Here is a 14,576-nt window from a genome sequence, read left to right on the forward strand (position 1 = left end):
ATCAATCAACCTTTAAACTAAGCATATCACAATGCATAAGTCTTGCGTACCTGTACCGGCATTTCTTCTGTATCTTCTTTTACTTGAAATTTTAACCCTAATTATATATACTTATTTTTACAACAGCTGGCACAAAACCAGTATCCAACCCCACAGTGAAAAATGTATTCAAACAGGATTGAAACCTAGTTATTAATTTATTTTCTCATTCCATTCATCACCTAAACAGGGTGATTTTTGTTTATCCTTTCTACTCTATGCCATTCCTTTGTAATCATTCCTTCTTGGCCTACACAGATCTGGTTTTCTCAGCTGCTTCAGCTTGATATATCCTTTTTGTTCTGAATCAGTTTTTCCTGTCCTCCATTTTAGCAGTTCATGAGACACGTTTTTCCTTGTTTTAGTTTCCTTTTATCTCATACCTTTAATCCCAGTCAGGTCCAGTTGACAATTTATGTTCTGTACCTGCTAGGGTTGTTTCATTGTCTTCACAGTTTCTTTCTGCTGGTTCCTTTTCCTACTGTTTCATCCCTTGGTACTACTTTTTTCTTTCTCTGTTGACCTTTTGCAACTTCCATTGTCAACATTAAGGATATCCTAGTCTAAAATTGATATTTTAATTAACTTGATTATAAGTATAAGAATATTTCAAGGTTACCAGTGTTAACACTAAAATTAAGACAATGATATATTGTTAATAGGAAATCAATGCTAAAAATGTTTCATACAGCGAAAGTACACATTGTTCCCATGTCAGGTGAGGCATTAGAAATACTTTCAATAATAAATGTTAGTAACGTACAAAAGGTTGAGCATTTAAAGATTATTAAGTAGTATTTCTTACAGCACTTGTATCTGCCTGTCCACGTGGATAGAATATGTGAAAATCAACTCTTTGTCTCAGTACACTGAACTTTCAGGAGCTGATATTTTAATTTACAAAGCTTTGGCTTCCTTCATTAACAAAAAAACATAAAAAATTACATAGAGTGCCTTGTAAAAATTTTCACCCCACTTCAAAGTTTCTACATTTTGTTGCCATCTGAGTTTGTAATCATGAAACACTCAAATAGAACTTTTATATTTAGAATCTATATAATATTTTCCAAGCCAAAATTGCTGAAAATTAGAATATTTTCAATTGCATAAATATTCAACCACATTGTTATAACAACCCTAAATCAGTTCAGATGCAAAAGATTAGTGTTAAAGGTCACAAAAATTACTGTAATTGTCTCTATCTGCATGTAATCAAAGTGATTTAACTTGACTTCAGAGTAAATGTATTTGTTCGAACACTAACTGACATGGTGATATGGCAAACTAACCATGATTTTGAATGAATTTCATTTCTAATTTTACATTGTTTTATTGATACAGCCTTTTCAGGTTCCTGAATTCCTCATGCTAATTGGTACTCCAAGTACTTATTCATTTTGTTAGAACATAAAGAAAAGTATTAAAATTTCAGTGTTTACTATTGTCATTTTCTTTCTCTTGTAAGGTTTGAAATTGTAAACTTGAAAATGTATTAGTAAATAAAGCACTGTATGAAGCTTAACTGGGCTTCAATACACATAGATTATGAGAAAAAAATTGATGTTTTTTGGATTGGGGCATAAGCTGTATCAATATTTGGTAACTCAAAGTTTTGTATAATGTGAATGTTAAAAAAATCCTAAAGTGTAAATTTGGATTTCTTTTCCAGTTAAGCCAATAAATCTGTGTATTCTAGTATTTTCCTCAGCCAGTGCTTCCAGTATTTTTGTTAGTATTTACTACACAATATATTTATATTAAAAAATGGAGGAAATTTAATAAGTATTAACAAGTGAAAACCTGTCTTAACCCGTGTGTAATAGTACATTCATTTCATTTCTATGAAAGTCTTACAAGTTCTTGCAGTCTTAAATGTTTTTGTTAAACTAAAAGATTGATGTTATTGTGCCATAAAGCCCACTTAATTTACCACATTCATTATACAGTTGACAGAGCTGAAATGTAGATGCTAACCTTCAACATTTCTAACAAAAGCCTTTCTTGGAGCATTTCCTGAATGTTCTCATATAAAACCTTACCTTTACTTATTACTGAATACTTCATGAATAAAATACAATTCTTAACAAGATACATGTGGATATATCTAGAAATATGCCACGTGTTTGTTAAACTAAACTTTTTCAAAGTATGTGTTACCAGGTGGACCTTGTGAAAGTAACATTATATTATGAATCATCACACTGCTAGTGTAAATTAAATGTTCATTTTTCTCTAATTATTGCCCCTTGATGGGTCGATGGTAAGTTGCAGGTAGCCCATTGTGTAGCTTTGTACCAAAACAACAACTGTAATTATTTGGTAAAATTAACTGGAACTTGATGTTATATTAATAAGTCATACTGCTAGTAGCTGTTGTTTTCTGGTAATTGGTGGACATTATTCTTTATTTGATATTGACTGCACATATGTTGTCACACTGAATTGTTGTCCATGTAAAAAGCCTGAAACTGAGTGCTAAGAAAAAATTATCCAAATAATAAAATAAAATTTGTTAATTTTTGTATGAAAATATAAAAGTACATGTTTAGTGCATATCAACTTAGTTTTAGTGATTATGGTTACCATTTAGTTTTAAAAATTAAAGTTTAGAAAAGTAAGAAGAATCTGCAATTACTGTTATGAGTGATGAGTCAAAATGTAATCTTCTAAGCATTAATTACATGTAGAACAAATATGTTAAGAGATATACATAGATTGGACTAATTGACTTATTTATTGATGCCTATTTTAATATTCCATTTGTAACCATAATGCTCAGAACATTGATGAATTTCTTCTACAATATCATTAAGAAATTTATATTTATATAATGATTCTCAACTTCTGGGGTAAAATCTTTTATTGGTATGAATATCTAAGAACAACTTACATGTAGTAGTTAGTTTTGTAGCTCTAACATTGTATTAAAGCTATTTTCAAATAGGAATGTGGTAATTTTATAACATTGTAAAACAACAGTTAAACTATAACACATACAAAATGTGTTATAAAACATTAGCTGGGTGATTTTTCATTAGTTTTCATATAATAAGCATTGCCCAGTAAAGTGGAATACACATGTCACTGTGCAGTCAGTGATAAGTTTGACCTGTGTGTTTTAGTTGGTGGAAATGTGTACATCATCATGATGACACTGGAATCCAATTAGTTGGTTTGACATTCCGACATGAGTAACCCTAACAGTTGATTGCAGATGATGTTGATGAGTTGTCTTCCTTTTAAGTATACCACTTCAAAATCAAGGATATTTTGCACAAATAGTCCTGACATTAACTTTGTATGAAACTCAACAAATCATGCAGAATTCACGTTCTTTGAATTTTAAACCTAAAAAGCATAAATTTTATGGAGTTGTTAAAAGATATCTTAAAAATAAGAGAATTGATGTTATGGAATGGCCAGGTTAATCACCTTTTGAAAATTTATTGGCTGAGTTAAACCAATTAAAGCCAAACATGGAAGATGAACTTTTCGAAGTACTCAAAGAAGGATGGCAGTTAATCCCTCAGGAATATGTGCAAAAACTCATTGAAAGCATGCTGTATCGAGTTAAAGCAGTACAAAATCCAAGGGAATATCGACTAAATATTCATTTGTGAAACTGGTTTGTATTATTTTGAGTTTTAATTTTTCATTCAATTATTGCAGAGAAACTTTTTTGATCATTTTGTAGGTTAACTGGAATAAGATCTAAGAAACTACAGCAGGTTCACAATACTTTTGATGAAAATATTTAACTAAAATCATGAAAAGATCAGGTATTTACAGTGTTAAAAATTAGGATTTGAGGTAATATTTAAACAAATTTCATCAAGTGCATTCTAAAAACATAATTTTACATATTTTTCTGTTATTTAATTAAAGATATACCAAATTAACAACATTTTCAAGGAGGGGGGTCGCATTTTTTGTTCACCCCTTACCTATCGTTTTTTTCATGAAACTTAGCAATTTTTACTTAAAAGTTGGCAATGAATGAGAACTGTTCACTCATATGATTCTTTTGAAACCTTTAGTTAGAAACTGATAATCTAGTTTCCCTGGCCTAACCAATCTGCATGCACATCTTTTCACTCTGTAGTTTTGCTGATTGAAATCTATTATCTTTAATCAGTTGGCAAAAAAACTAAAAATTGTACAGTCTGACTCTAAGATGAAGCAATAGGAAACTTTTGAGACCAATAGCTCACATGACTTTTTTAACAGGTGTGCACAAAAATTTTGATAAAATCTGAGCAGTTTTTATTGAATAACTTTCCACATGTGGTTATATTTAGACCACATATGACACCTAATTGTAACTTGTAAAGATATATTTGTAACCAAAATTTATGTATATTCTTCTATCATATAAATTTTCCATACTTTTAATGTACAAATAAAAGAAAAAGGAACAAATTCAATCAAAATTGTAATTTTATGTCTCATTTGTTAATGGATTGCCTTGGCATGTGAAGTAAGGTTCTAGTAAAAATAAATCCAATAAATCTTCCAATAAATTAGTTATTTCAAACTATAAATATTAGTCCAATTACTTTACATCTTATTGGTTAACCTCATAAACACAGACTAGTAACCTTAAATACTTGTTGTCTCAGTAACTGCAGTTTTATTATATTAGCACAGTAAGTGTAGATGAATTCAACTTAAAATCTAGCTTCTCAACCATGTATTTTCTTTTAATAAAGAACACATAATAAAACAATTTGTCTTTATTTTTCAATTTCACACAAGTAATTTATGTCAAATGTTTATGTAATAATATAGTTACTATCATAATGATACTATAATCTTAGAACAACTGTTAAACAGTAATATTCTTTACACCGTGACAGTCGTAAAAAACTGATTTTTAACAAATAAAGTAGTTCTCATATAATGATGGAACTTAAACAGTTTGTTTGGTTTTGACATATAGTTATTTACTTGTTACGAATGGTCTAACTTACTTTTGGTGTTTGATTAATATATGAAATACCATCATATCTAATTATTCATTATTTATTTAACAGGCCAATTGTTTTTATTTATTTATTTATTTTATTTTCCAAAATGTGAATTTCAGTGAAGAAAAAAATTATTTAGTGGCCTAAGACATTTTTCTATTCATTTTTTACCTCAAAGCCAATTCACATAACTGTTGAAATATCACCATCATATGAGGTCTACTTCACTCATTTGTTTTGCTCTTCTGAGCAACAGTGATGAGTTGTGAATTCAGCAAAACTAGCATACTGCAGTGGAGTCTGTGATGTCAAAATTATAAAGTTTTGTATTTAAAAAAATCAATTAAAAAGAAACAAATCTAAAAATATGATAAACAAGCCATTTATTCAGAGATAAATAATAACTACAGCAATGCTTAGTAAAAAACCAATACAGAAAAGAACTTCAAAGAGTATGTTTTACCTGAGCACCTCAGGAGAGGACAAACAGATAATTTATACACTATAAGATTTTAAAAATATATCGCAGACCAATATCACAAGTTTACTAGTTTTCACAATTAATAAATATTACTAGTATTGCTTAACCTTTTGGTTAAGAAGCCACAATGTTCTTTATAATTTTGCTAAGTTGTAGATAATTAATCAGTATAGTTATTTGCTTTTTTTTTTAAAAAATAAGAATCACTTGAAAAGTTTTTGATGGTTATAGTACATTAGTTTCTAAGTTGACAATCTAAACACTAAGGTAGCAAATCTAGTCTTAGAAAGTAAGCAACATACCATTAATGACCAGGATTGGTAGCTTTGAGAAAATCTGTAAACTTACAAGGACTTCTGCATATGTATACTCAGGCACAACACACTTACTCTAACAGACTACCTAACATCCAAGTCTTTGGCTCAGTGGAAACCAAAAATCTAATAAAATTATTTTCAAACTAAAGAATCATATTAATTTGGAATAAAATAGTTCATATTCTTTTTTTTTTTTTTTTTTTCAGGTTTCACTGAGAGAGGCTTGTGTATTAGGGAACCTCTTTTGCAATCAAGACATTGTATAACTATTAATTTGAAAGTGTCCTTAGTAATATATTACTTGAATTGTTTAAGTTCATTTTAATTTTTTCAATATTTCATGGAAGAATCAGATTAAATTAAAGCTATGCATATCCTCCAGTGGTTGATCACTCAATCTACTTTCACATTAAAAAGGTTTATTTCAGCTACTGATATTCAGAAGTAAGTTTTTAATGTCATTTTATATTCCAATTTCTTCATAAAGTTGCAAAAACAACTAGCATAAATAAAAATGTATCATAATGAATAAAAATATTAATATCATAACAACAGATATAATAAATGTACTACAGAATTACCAAGACATTACTAAGAATTATACTGGTTTTGTTGGTAAATCTTCAAAGTATTTCTACTTTAAGAGCAAGTCGAGGTGTTTGACAAGCAATAACTATCAAGCTGTTTTATTAAAATACTAAGATTTGTTTGCATTTTGTACTTACGTGTAACAACTATCTTTACATTACCAAGAGTAAAAAATGTGAATAGATCTGAGAAAATAAGAAGCAAATAGTTTTTTTGACATTTAAATCTTTAAGAACCAATATTTCAATCTTAATATTTATTAAAAAACAAAGATTAAGAAAATCTGCAGTAATCTTTGTGTTAATAAAACAGCTTTGTAAGTATTTAACACACTGAATTAACCCTTTAAAAAAGTGCTACAAAACTTAACAATATATCAGTGTAACTTGATAAAACTTAATTGCTTACTCTTTTCTTTCTCAGCTGCTAAAAATTTGGAGTGACTAGAATCAGCAAGTCTGTTGTACAGCTAACTATAATCATTTAGAATAAGGCATAATGAATAACAATTATAATTCACTCTATAAAACCAAAAAAAATAAAATGATATGTTACGAATTTCAACTAATTCCATCTGGTACCTTTCACAATCACAATTTATACGATAATTAATTGAGTAGGCAAGATTTTTGAAGTAATTATAAAGAAACTTCTCTCTGTAGTATTACTTGTGGACTACTTAGCACATTAGGCAGCATATTTTGTTTTTTTTTTAAGTTATGACACATGAAGACAAAGTTGTTTTGTGTATGCAAGTTCATTTTTAGGGAAAAAAGACATCAATGGTTATCCAATACAAACAGCAATATTTACAAAGCTTTTGGCAAAGACAATCAACCATTTTAACAATTCCTCATACATTCACATACACACATGAACGCTGTTTTGTGTGTCTGGTGCTTCGTGAGCATTTACAAAAGAACTTAAACAAAATGAGTATGCTTGAAACAAGCTAGTCACAAAATTATTTATTACAGACTAAAAAAAAAATTGCCTAAGGTATATGATGGCAAGAATAGTATTCCATTTGGACATTGTTTACTGACTTTGATGAAATTAATGTTCACGTCGAATAAAGCTTCTCTGTTTCTGTTACTACCAATGTGCCATACCTGGCTTGTTCAGAGTCATGAAATAAATCTGGCATGATGATCCTCCTTTGGCTGAAGAAAAGAAGACCTAATAAATAAGCAAAAGTACTTATGAAAAGGGATGCAGAAGTATGGTGCAACTAGCTTGTTATTTCTCTTTACAAAAACAGAGTTGATTTTCACTTAAAACATCTTCAGATCAGTAATTGTGATCATCCTATTAGCAAAGACATATTTAAGGTATTTCCTTTATGTTATATGTAATATCAATCCAAACTTTAAAATAAATTCAGTTTATAATGGATAATTAATTGTTATTTGATGGCTGAAAAATATTAGAAAACAGTGTCTAACTCTAAAATATTGAATGTAGTTTATTTTGTTCACTTATCTGTTTTTAAGCATCTAATTAAACAAAATAAAAAACTCTTTGCAACCTCTGTCTATCACAAAAAAACATTTACTGGCTTATACACGTATTTCAACAGTTTCATATCAGACTATCAAATGTAATCTGTTCTACATCTCCTAAGCAGCACATATATCTATTATCACTACTTTTGTCTGCACTTCAAACTTCCAAAAGTCACAAAATACTGCAAAGTAGTGGCCATCCCCTTAATTTATTATACTCTACCACTCAAACATTTTCAATAATTATACCCTATAAGGAAGACATCCACCATCTTAAAATATCCACTGATTCTTATGACTCCTTTCATGTGCAACAAATGTTTAAACTCAAACCTCTAATTCAAGAGGAAACCAAGATATTATTCAAACATTAAGCTATGTTTAGTACTTAAGTCAACATTTAGAATTAAGTATTGTTTAATACAAAATATGTTTTACTCATCCTTATGGACTCATGGTTCAATTTACCTTTACCACCTGTATTATCTGTATTGATAAAACTGCATGTCATTTACAAATATAACATTACATATTAAGACAACATGGGACCTATTGGTTCATCTTAGCTACCCCATACTAACTAAAATAAAACTATTACAACAAAAAATCTTAAAGTTGGCCTTTAAAAGTCATATTTATCAAGCTTTCTCTTAGACTCACTTAAATGTATTGCCTCCATAACATCCAAAGGGAACCTGCCCTGTTAAAAAAATAAAACTGTCTGAGCTGAAGATGACTCCACAAATTTATATTTGTGTCCCATTGTCTTACTGTTCTCACTGTTAAGAATAAAACAAAACGATGCATCAACACTATCAATTCCCTTTACAATCTTAAACACCTCAATCAGATTCCCCCTATCTCTTCTTTTTATTTTGAAAAGAAAACAATTTGAGAGATTTCAATTGCTCTTTGTATGACAACCCTTCCATTTGAGGCATCATTCTAGTAACCCTATTGTAAGTCCTTTCCAATAATTCAACATCTTTCCTGAAGTAAGGAGCCCAAGACTGAACACAATATTCAAAATGTGGCCTAACCAGTGACCTATACAATAAAATTATAGACTTATAATTCAATATTACTGTAGATACAACCTTAAATCCAACTTGCCATGCCACTAGTAACAGCACACTGCTTGGATGGCTTAAGATTATTATGCAAAATCTTTTTCTTTCATGATACTATTAAGTTCATTATACTTATAATTCAAATTATTATAATCCATTTTGTATTTATTATAAATAAAACCCATTTGCCATTTACTTGCCCAAATCACTAAATGATATTGCTCCTTTTGTAAATCAACAGTATCCTTTTCACAACTAGGAACACCCAAAAGGTAAGATGACTGAAATCCAACAGAACATCACAGGCACAAGAAGCATGGAAGTCTCCAACTGATACACAGAGGTACTGACGAACCATTTAGAACAACCTTGGTAGATACTGTCAAGTACAATATATACCTGTAGCTGCTTTCAAAGTGTTCTTGTCCTCATCTTACTGCTAATTATCGTGATACTACAACCTTCCTTACTGAATTGCATGTGAAATCATTTGTATCTAAATTGGAAGTTAAACATGTAAAAGATGAAAGCAAAAGCATAAAAAGTTGGAAACTGCTTAATTAACGATGCTAAGAATGTGGGTTTACTGATACATACCGAATTTACTCCCTAGGAGTAAATATTAGCTAGCTAGTATTGAGAAATAAAGGTGCTGTATTTCACTTAAAAATTTACCAAATAACAAATGAAAACTTGCCCTTAAAAGATAGATCCAAAACCGCCCTCACTGAAAGTTTCAGAACTGAACTTACTTTTAACTTTCAACAGACTGTAGTGTAAAGACACTCCTTGGGTTCTAATGGATGTGTAAAGAATATTCTTAAACATATGTCTGCTGCACATTTTACCTTGTTTGTTATTATCATTACCATTTGATTTTGTGTTCTTTCCATACTTTTCATTGTTTCAAAAACTACTTGTTTAATAGCTAATCTTTTATTTTGTACTAAGAACACTGTAAATCAACATTTTGAGATTTTAATGCAGATAATGGAATTTGAATCTATTCCAAAAAAACTTTAATGAAAGATATTTCTTGGTACTACTGTGTTTATATTTTTTTATCAAATGTTTCCTTCCCCCTGATGAATCAGTTGTAATCACATGACAAGTTTAAGATAAACAATAAGAATGAAGAAAAATAAACTCACCTTGTCATTTCTTTCACACAGAAATTTTAGTTTTTGAGACTTTTTATGCATGAAAACCCCATCAAGCAGTCCTGTTTCTACATTTCGAATTTCAATAGCTTTGTTACCCCATCCCATCACTTGTCCTGTTCCAATGTAAGCTGCCATAAAAAAGAAAAAAAGAAAACAAATTATTGTTACATTAAGTTACACAAACAAGGGATTGTTTTGGGAAATATATATTAAAGGGAAGAAAAATGATTAGTCAAATAAAATGTTCACTGTCGTTTTTTTGTTAAATCTTTCAAAGTGCAGTATATTTATGAATACTAGACTTTATACATTATTAAATGTTTATCTGTGATGAACGTCACCTAGCAGCAGCATTTGTAAACTTGATCTTTGCCTTATAACATTTTAGCCATTTTCAGAATATTTTTATGCTGTAGTCGAAACTATCTAATGTAACAAAAATACTGAATAAATAATGAATATTTTGATCAAATAATATATAAAATATAGAGACTTGACAGAAAAATAAATAGTAAAACTAAAGACCAATAAGAAGTTACATGCAAACTAATGTCAGAATTAGTTCAGATCCTGAAAAGGAATTGAAACCTTGATCTATGTCAAGGACAGTATTCAATTACTCAAATATTCCAATGTCATCATATACATATCCATGTCTTCACTGTAAGAGAGGTTACACTAGTTTGACTTTGAGCACTTCATAACAATAAATGACATGCTATCATTTGTATAAAAGTATGCATGAAACTATGGTCTTCCTGTTTGCATCAACCAGTAAATCACTGGTTTAGCAGGTTGTGAAGACTGCTCAAGATTAAAGACACTTCATCAAGACTTTAAGACCAAAATTTAACTTAAATCAAACTTTAGTACCATTAAGACTAAAATGCAAGTAAAATACACTTCTACTGAATCTCTTGCAACTGAATTGACTTGTCAAGTTAACTCTTTCAACCTGGTTATCCTTTACTACACGACACATAGTTTTAGTGTCTTACATTCAACATTTTATTAAATTACTTTTTGTTTATGTTATGCCAATTAGTATAACATAAACCTTAGCTAATAATCTACATTTTAACAGTACAGAAGTTTTACGTTCCTAATTCTTCAAGAAAATATTTAAAAGAATCTTGAATTTCCCCTCAGTGGTACACTCATGACATTTTCTCTAGGTAACTTATTTTCTTTATTTTACCCACCATTCCTTGAAAGAATAAGAAATTAAACAAATTGCTCACTATAGAATTGTTATTATATAACAAATCACAGTTTTTATAGCTTTCAGTTTTATTTGGTTACAGAGCTATCAATAGAATATCAAACCTTTCTAGCCACACACACACATCCTCTCTTTTAGAATACGTTCATAGTTCACTTTTATGTTTAATTACATATTACATACAACCAGTCTCATGATGGTATTGGTGTCATTTACAGGTGGATATATATATCTGTTATATACTGACCTACTGATGTTGGCATTTCTCCCCATTGAAGAACTATGTTTTTACTGACTTTTCCATATGTATTGACATAAACACCCTCATCTGTAATCAACAAAATAATGGTTTATATTACTCTTAAAATATAGTTTTATAAAGTTAGCTAATATTATAGGACTATAAATTATAAAAAAGAAACAAAAACATTCATGTTTGATTTACCTGTCAAACTTTCAATTTGGGTATTATCACACATCTAATTTATAACCACGTTAGACAAAACTTTAGTTATTTTTCAATTCTAAGTTTAAAACTTATAGTTAATTGGATTTTATACACTGAACAAGTACCGATGCTGAGATTTTAAAGAACATGGCTTAATTTAATTTCAAGGTTCAAACTGTGTTTCCTTGTACAAAAGAACTACCATTTCAAAATACTTCACAAACAAAAGATTCAGCAGTGTGCTAATTAAGGAAGATTGTAGTGCTAGCACTCTTGACAGCTGTTTAAATTATCTTTGACTTAAAATTTGATAGGTAAATGAAGTGTTCATCCAAAGTATGTTTAACAATTTAAAGTTACCATAATAAAAATGCCAATTTCCCTTTATTTTGAAAGTTCTATTTCTGGAGTTTTTCCAAGTAATAGAATGTGTATATAAAATGTTCTTTTCAACTGATGCACATTTTAGAAAAATAAAGAAATACAAATATCTTTGGATTATAATTTGTTTTTGTTTTTTTCATAACTTTCGAAAAAGCTATTTTCGAAATAGCTTTCACTTCTTATAAAATTCTGCCTCACAAAAGCCTTGCTTACAAGTTAAATTTGTCACCATGAAATTACCATATATGGCAAATAATAATAACCTGCTTAACTTACTCTCTTTTAGATATCACGGATTTAAGTTTCATAGTGACTAGTATTTACCTTATGTGATACTATGGTAATCATTATTTTTTTAACAGTTACTTCAGTTAATTTGTTAACTTTTTAGTCCATGACTACAACTATTACCAAGATTACTAAAGAAAATACTAAATTATAAGAATGTTTTTACAGACTTACTATCATAGCACAACAGAAGCTGCATCCCTTTGGAGTTGGGCATAGTAACAATGATGTGAGGAGTTATTGGACCTTGACTCTGTAACAATTTCAGTACCACATTATTCTAACAAAGTACCAAATATGATAACTCTTGTATAAAACACAGTGAAACTAAAATACATTTCAAAGCCTTAGATGCAAATTTATTTAAATAATTACAAAACACAACTTGCATAATAATTTATACTTCAATATCAGAGAAAACAAAAATAATACATTTGAATATATGGAATAGTTTGAATCTCAGATGAAATACAGTTTAGGTTATGGTGTCAATCTGTTGATAAGTACATATTCTCTCCTGTAACACAATGGCTATCACTTAACAAAAGTAAAGCATGAAAGGTAAGGGAAATGGTTAATCTAAGTGTTTGAAAATTTATCTGATAGACTACAAATAAAGTATATGAAAATAACTTAACACTGTTGAAAAGACTCTTTCTTCTGTTTTTCCAAGTGTTTGTTTCTACAATACACTAAGCAGATTAACAAAACAGAATACAGAATTGGAATAGCACTAATGCAACTAGAAAATGGTCAATGTCTAAAATTTTTTTTACAAAACCTCATCTTACACAACTTCTGCAAAATCTTTATTTTGGCATTAGGCACACACAAATACATTTCAGTACTTCTCCCATTTCCTAGCTTCCAAAACAATAAATTTCTAAAAAAACTTGGCATTGCAATACAAAATGGTAAATTATCTAGCTAAATTTAACTTACATGAGCTAGAGTATAGATGTCATACACAGAGCCTGAATCAACATCTACAGCGTGAAATCCTTCAGCTGACCCATAAATCACTTTCAATCGAACGCCTTCTTCTATTGTCATATCTACTAAAAGTGGCATATGTACCAGTTCAGGGAAGGATTTGAAGGCCATAAACTTGTGGTAGGGTTTTGGTGCCCATGCATAGATTTCTAAACTGTCTTGTAGAGCTACAACAAGGAACTTAATCCTTTCATACTTAACTGAAATAGAATGATTCCATCATTTTAATAAATTGTGGAGTGAAATAAATATTTAAAAAATATAATGATGTGATATTGATTAAAAATGTTAAATAGTATAGTAATTTTATTTTTATTTGTTTCATCAGTTCATAATAAAAGATAATTTATTCATTTATAAAATGAAATATTCTAGTATATGATAAATAACTCTATTCCATAAAGGTCCAAATTAATTGATAATGGATTCCAGATGTTCCTTGAGAATTTGTTGTTCTGTAATTCATGGTGATAACTCAGATGTCTTTGGTAAATCTAAAAAAACATCTATTTGAATGTACAAAGCACAGTATTACATGAAAAAAAGTATACATTTCACAAAAGTTAACTTGAATGATCCAGGACAGCATATTTCCTAATCCTTGAATAAGTATGTAAATGTTTTAGTATTTCTATTTTTCAGTTTATTTTGGATGTAGAAAGCCAGTCAAAGAACTTTACTTTGTAGAGCTCCATACAGGTCCATATTTCACTAATCAGTCCTTAAACATGTTTTCCTTCCTGAAAGATAGCCACAATTTCACTCATGATATACCAAAACAGATAACTATTTTTTCTGTTGGCAAATCATTTAATGGGCTAGGGGCTTCACTGCTCCCAAAGTTGGAATTAAATGGATTAAAGTCATATGTGTGAGACATGCTGTGGGCAGCCTTGCTCTGTTTGTGTTATTATACTTTGGCAGGATGTTGAAAGTAGTCTGAGTATTTTGCTTCTCTTTTTACTTTATTTACATAGTATAATGAAGTTATCCAATTAGGGATTTTACCAAATTTTGTCACACGTTTGTTGAATTCTTTCCAGCATTTTCATTATTTACTTACTAATTCATCACAATAAGAATAGTTTTTTCTCTTGAGATTTTCTTAAAA

At 29.4% G+C, this 14,576-nt stretch overlaps 1 protein-coding gene across 1 annotated transcript in view; it reads right to left on the bottom strand.

Moving 5' to 3' along the window:
• Nucleotides 1-333: 333 nt before the first annotated feature.
• Nucleotides 334-14,576, bottom strand: part of LOC143256889 (serine/threonine-protein kinase mig-15-like) — a 103,406-nt gene continuing 89,163 nt past the window's right edge. Inside the window, 5 exon segments of the mRNA XM_076514708.1 lie at nt 334-7,571; nt 10,119-10,258; nt 11,600-11,680; nt 12,647-12,725; nt 13,415-13,665. Coding sequence (XP_076370823.1) covers nt 7,488-7,571; nt 10,119-10,258; nt 11,600-11,680; nt 12,647-12,725; nt 13,415-13,665 — 635 coding nt within the window. The 3' untranslated portion in view covers nt 334-7,487.

This window comes from Tachypleus tridentatus, chromosome 7 (genome assembly GCF_004210375.1).
Source record: "Tachypleus tridentatus isolate NWPU-2018 chromosome 7, ASM421037v1, whole genome shotgun sequence".
NCBI classification, from domain to species: domain Eukaryota; kingdom Metazoa; phylum Arthropoda; class Merostomata; order Xiphosura; family Limulidae; genus Tachypleus; species Tachypleus tridentatus.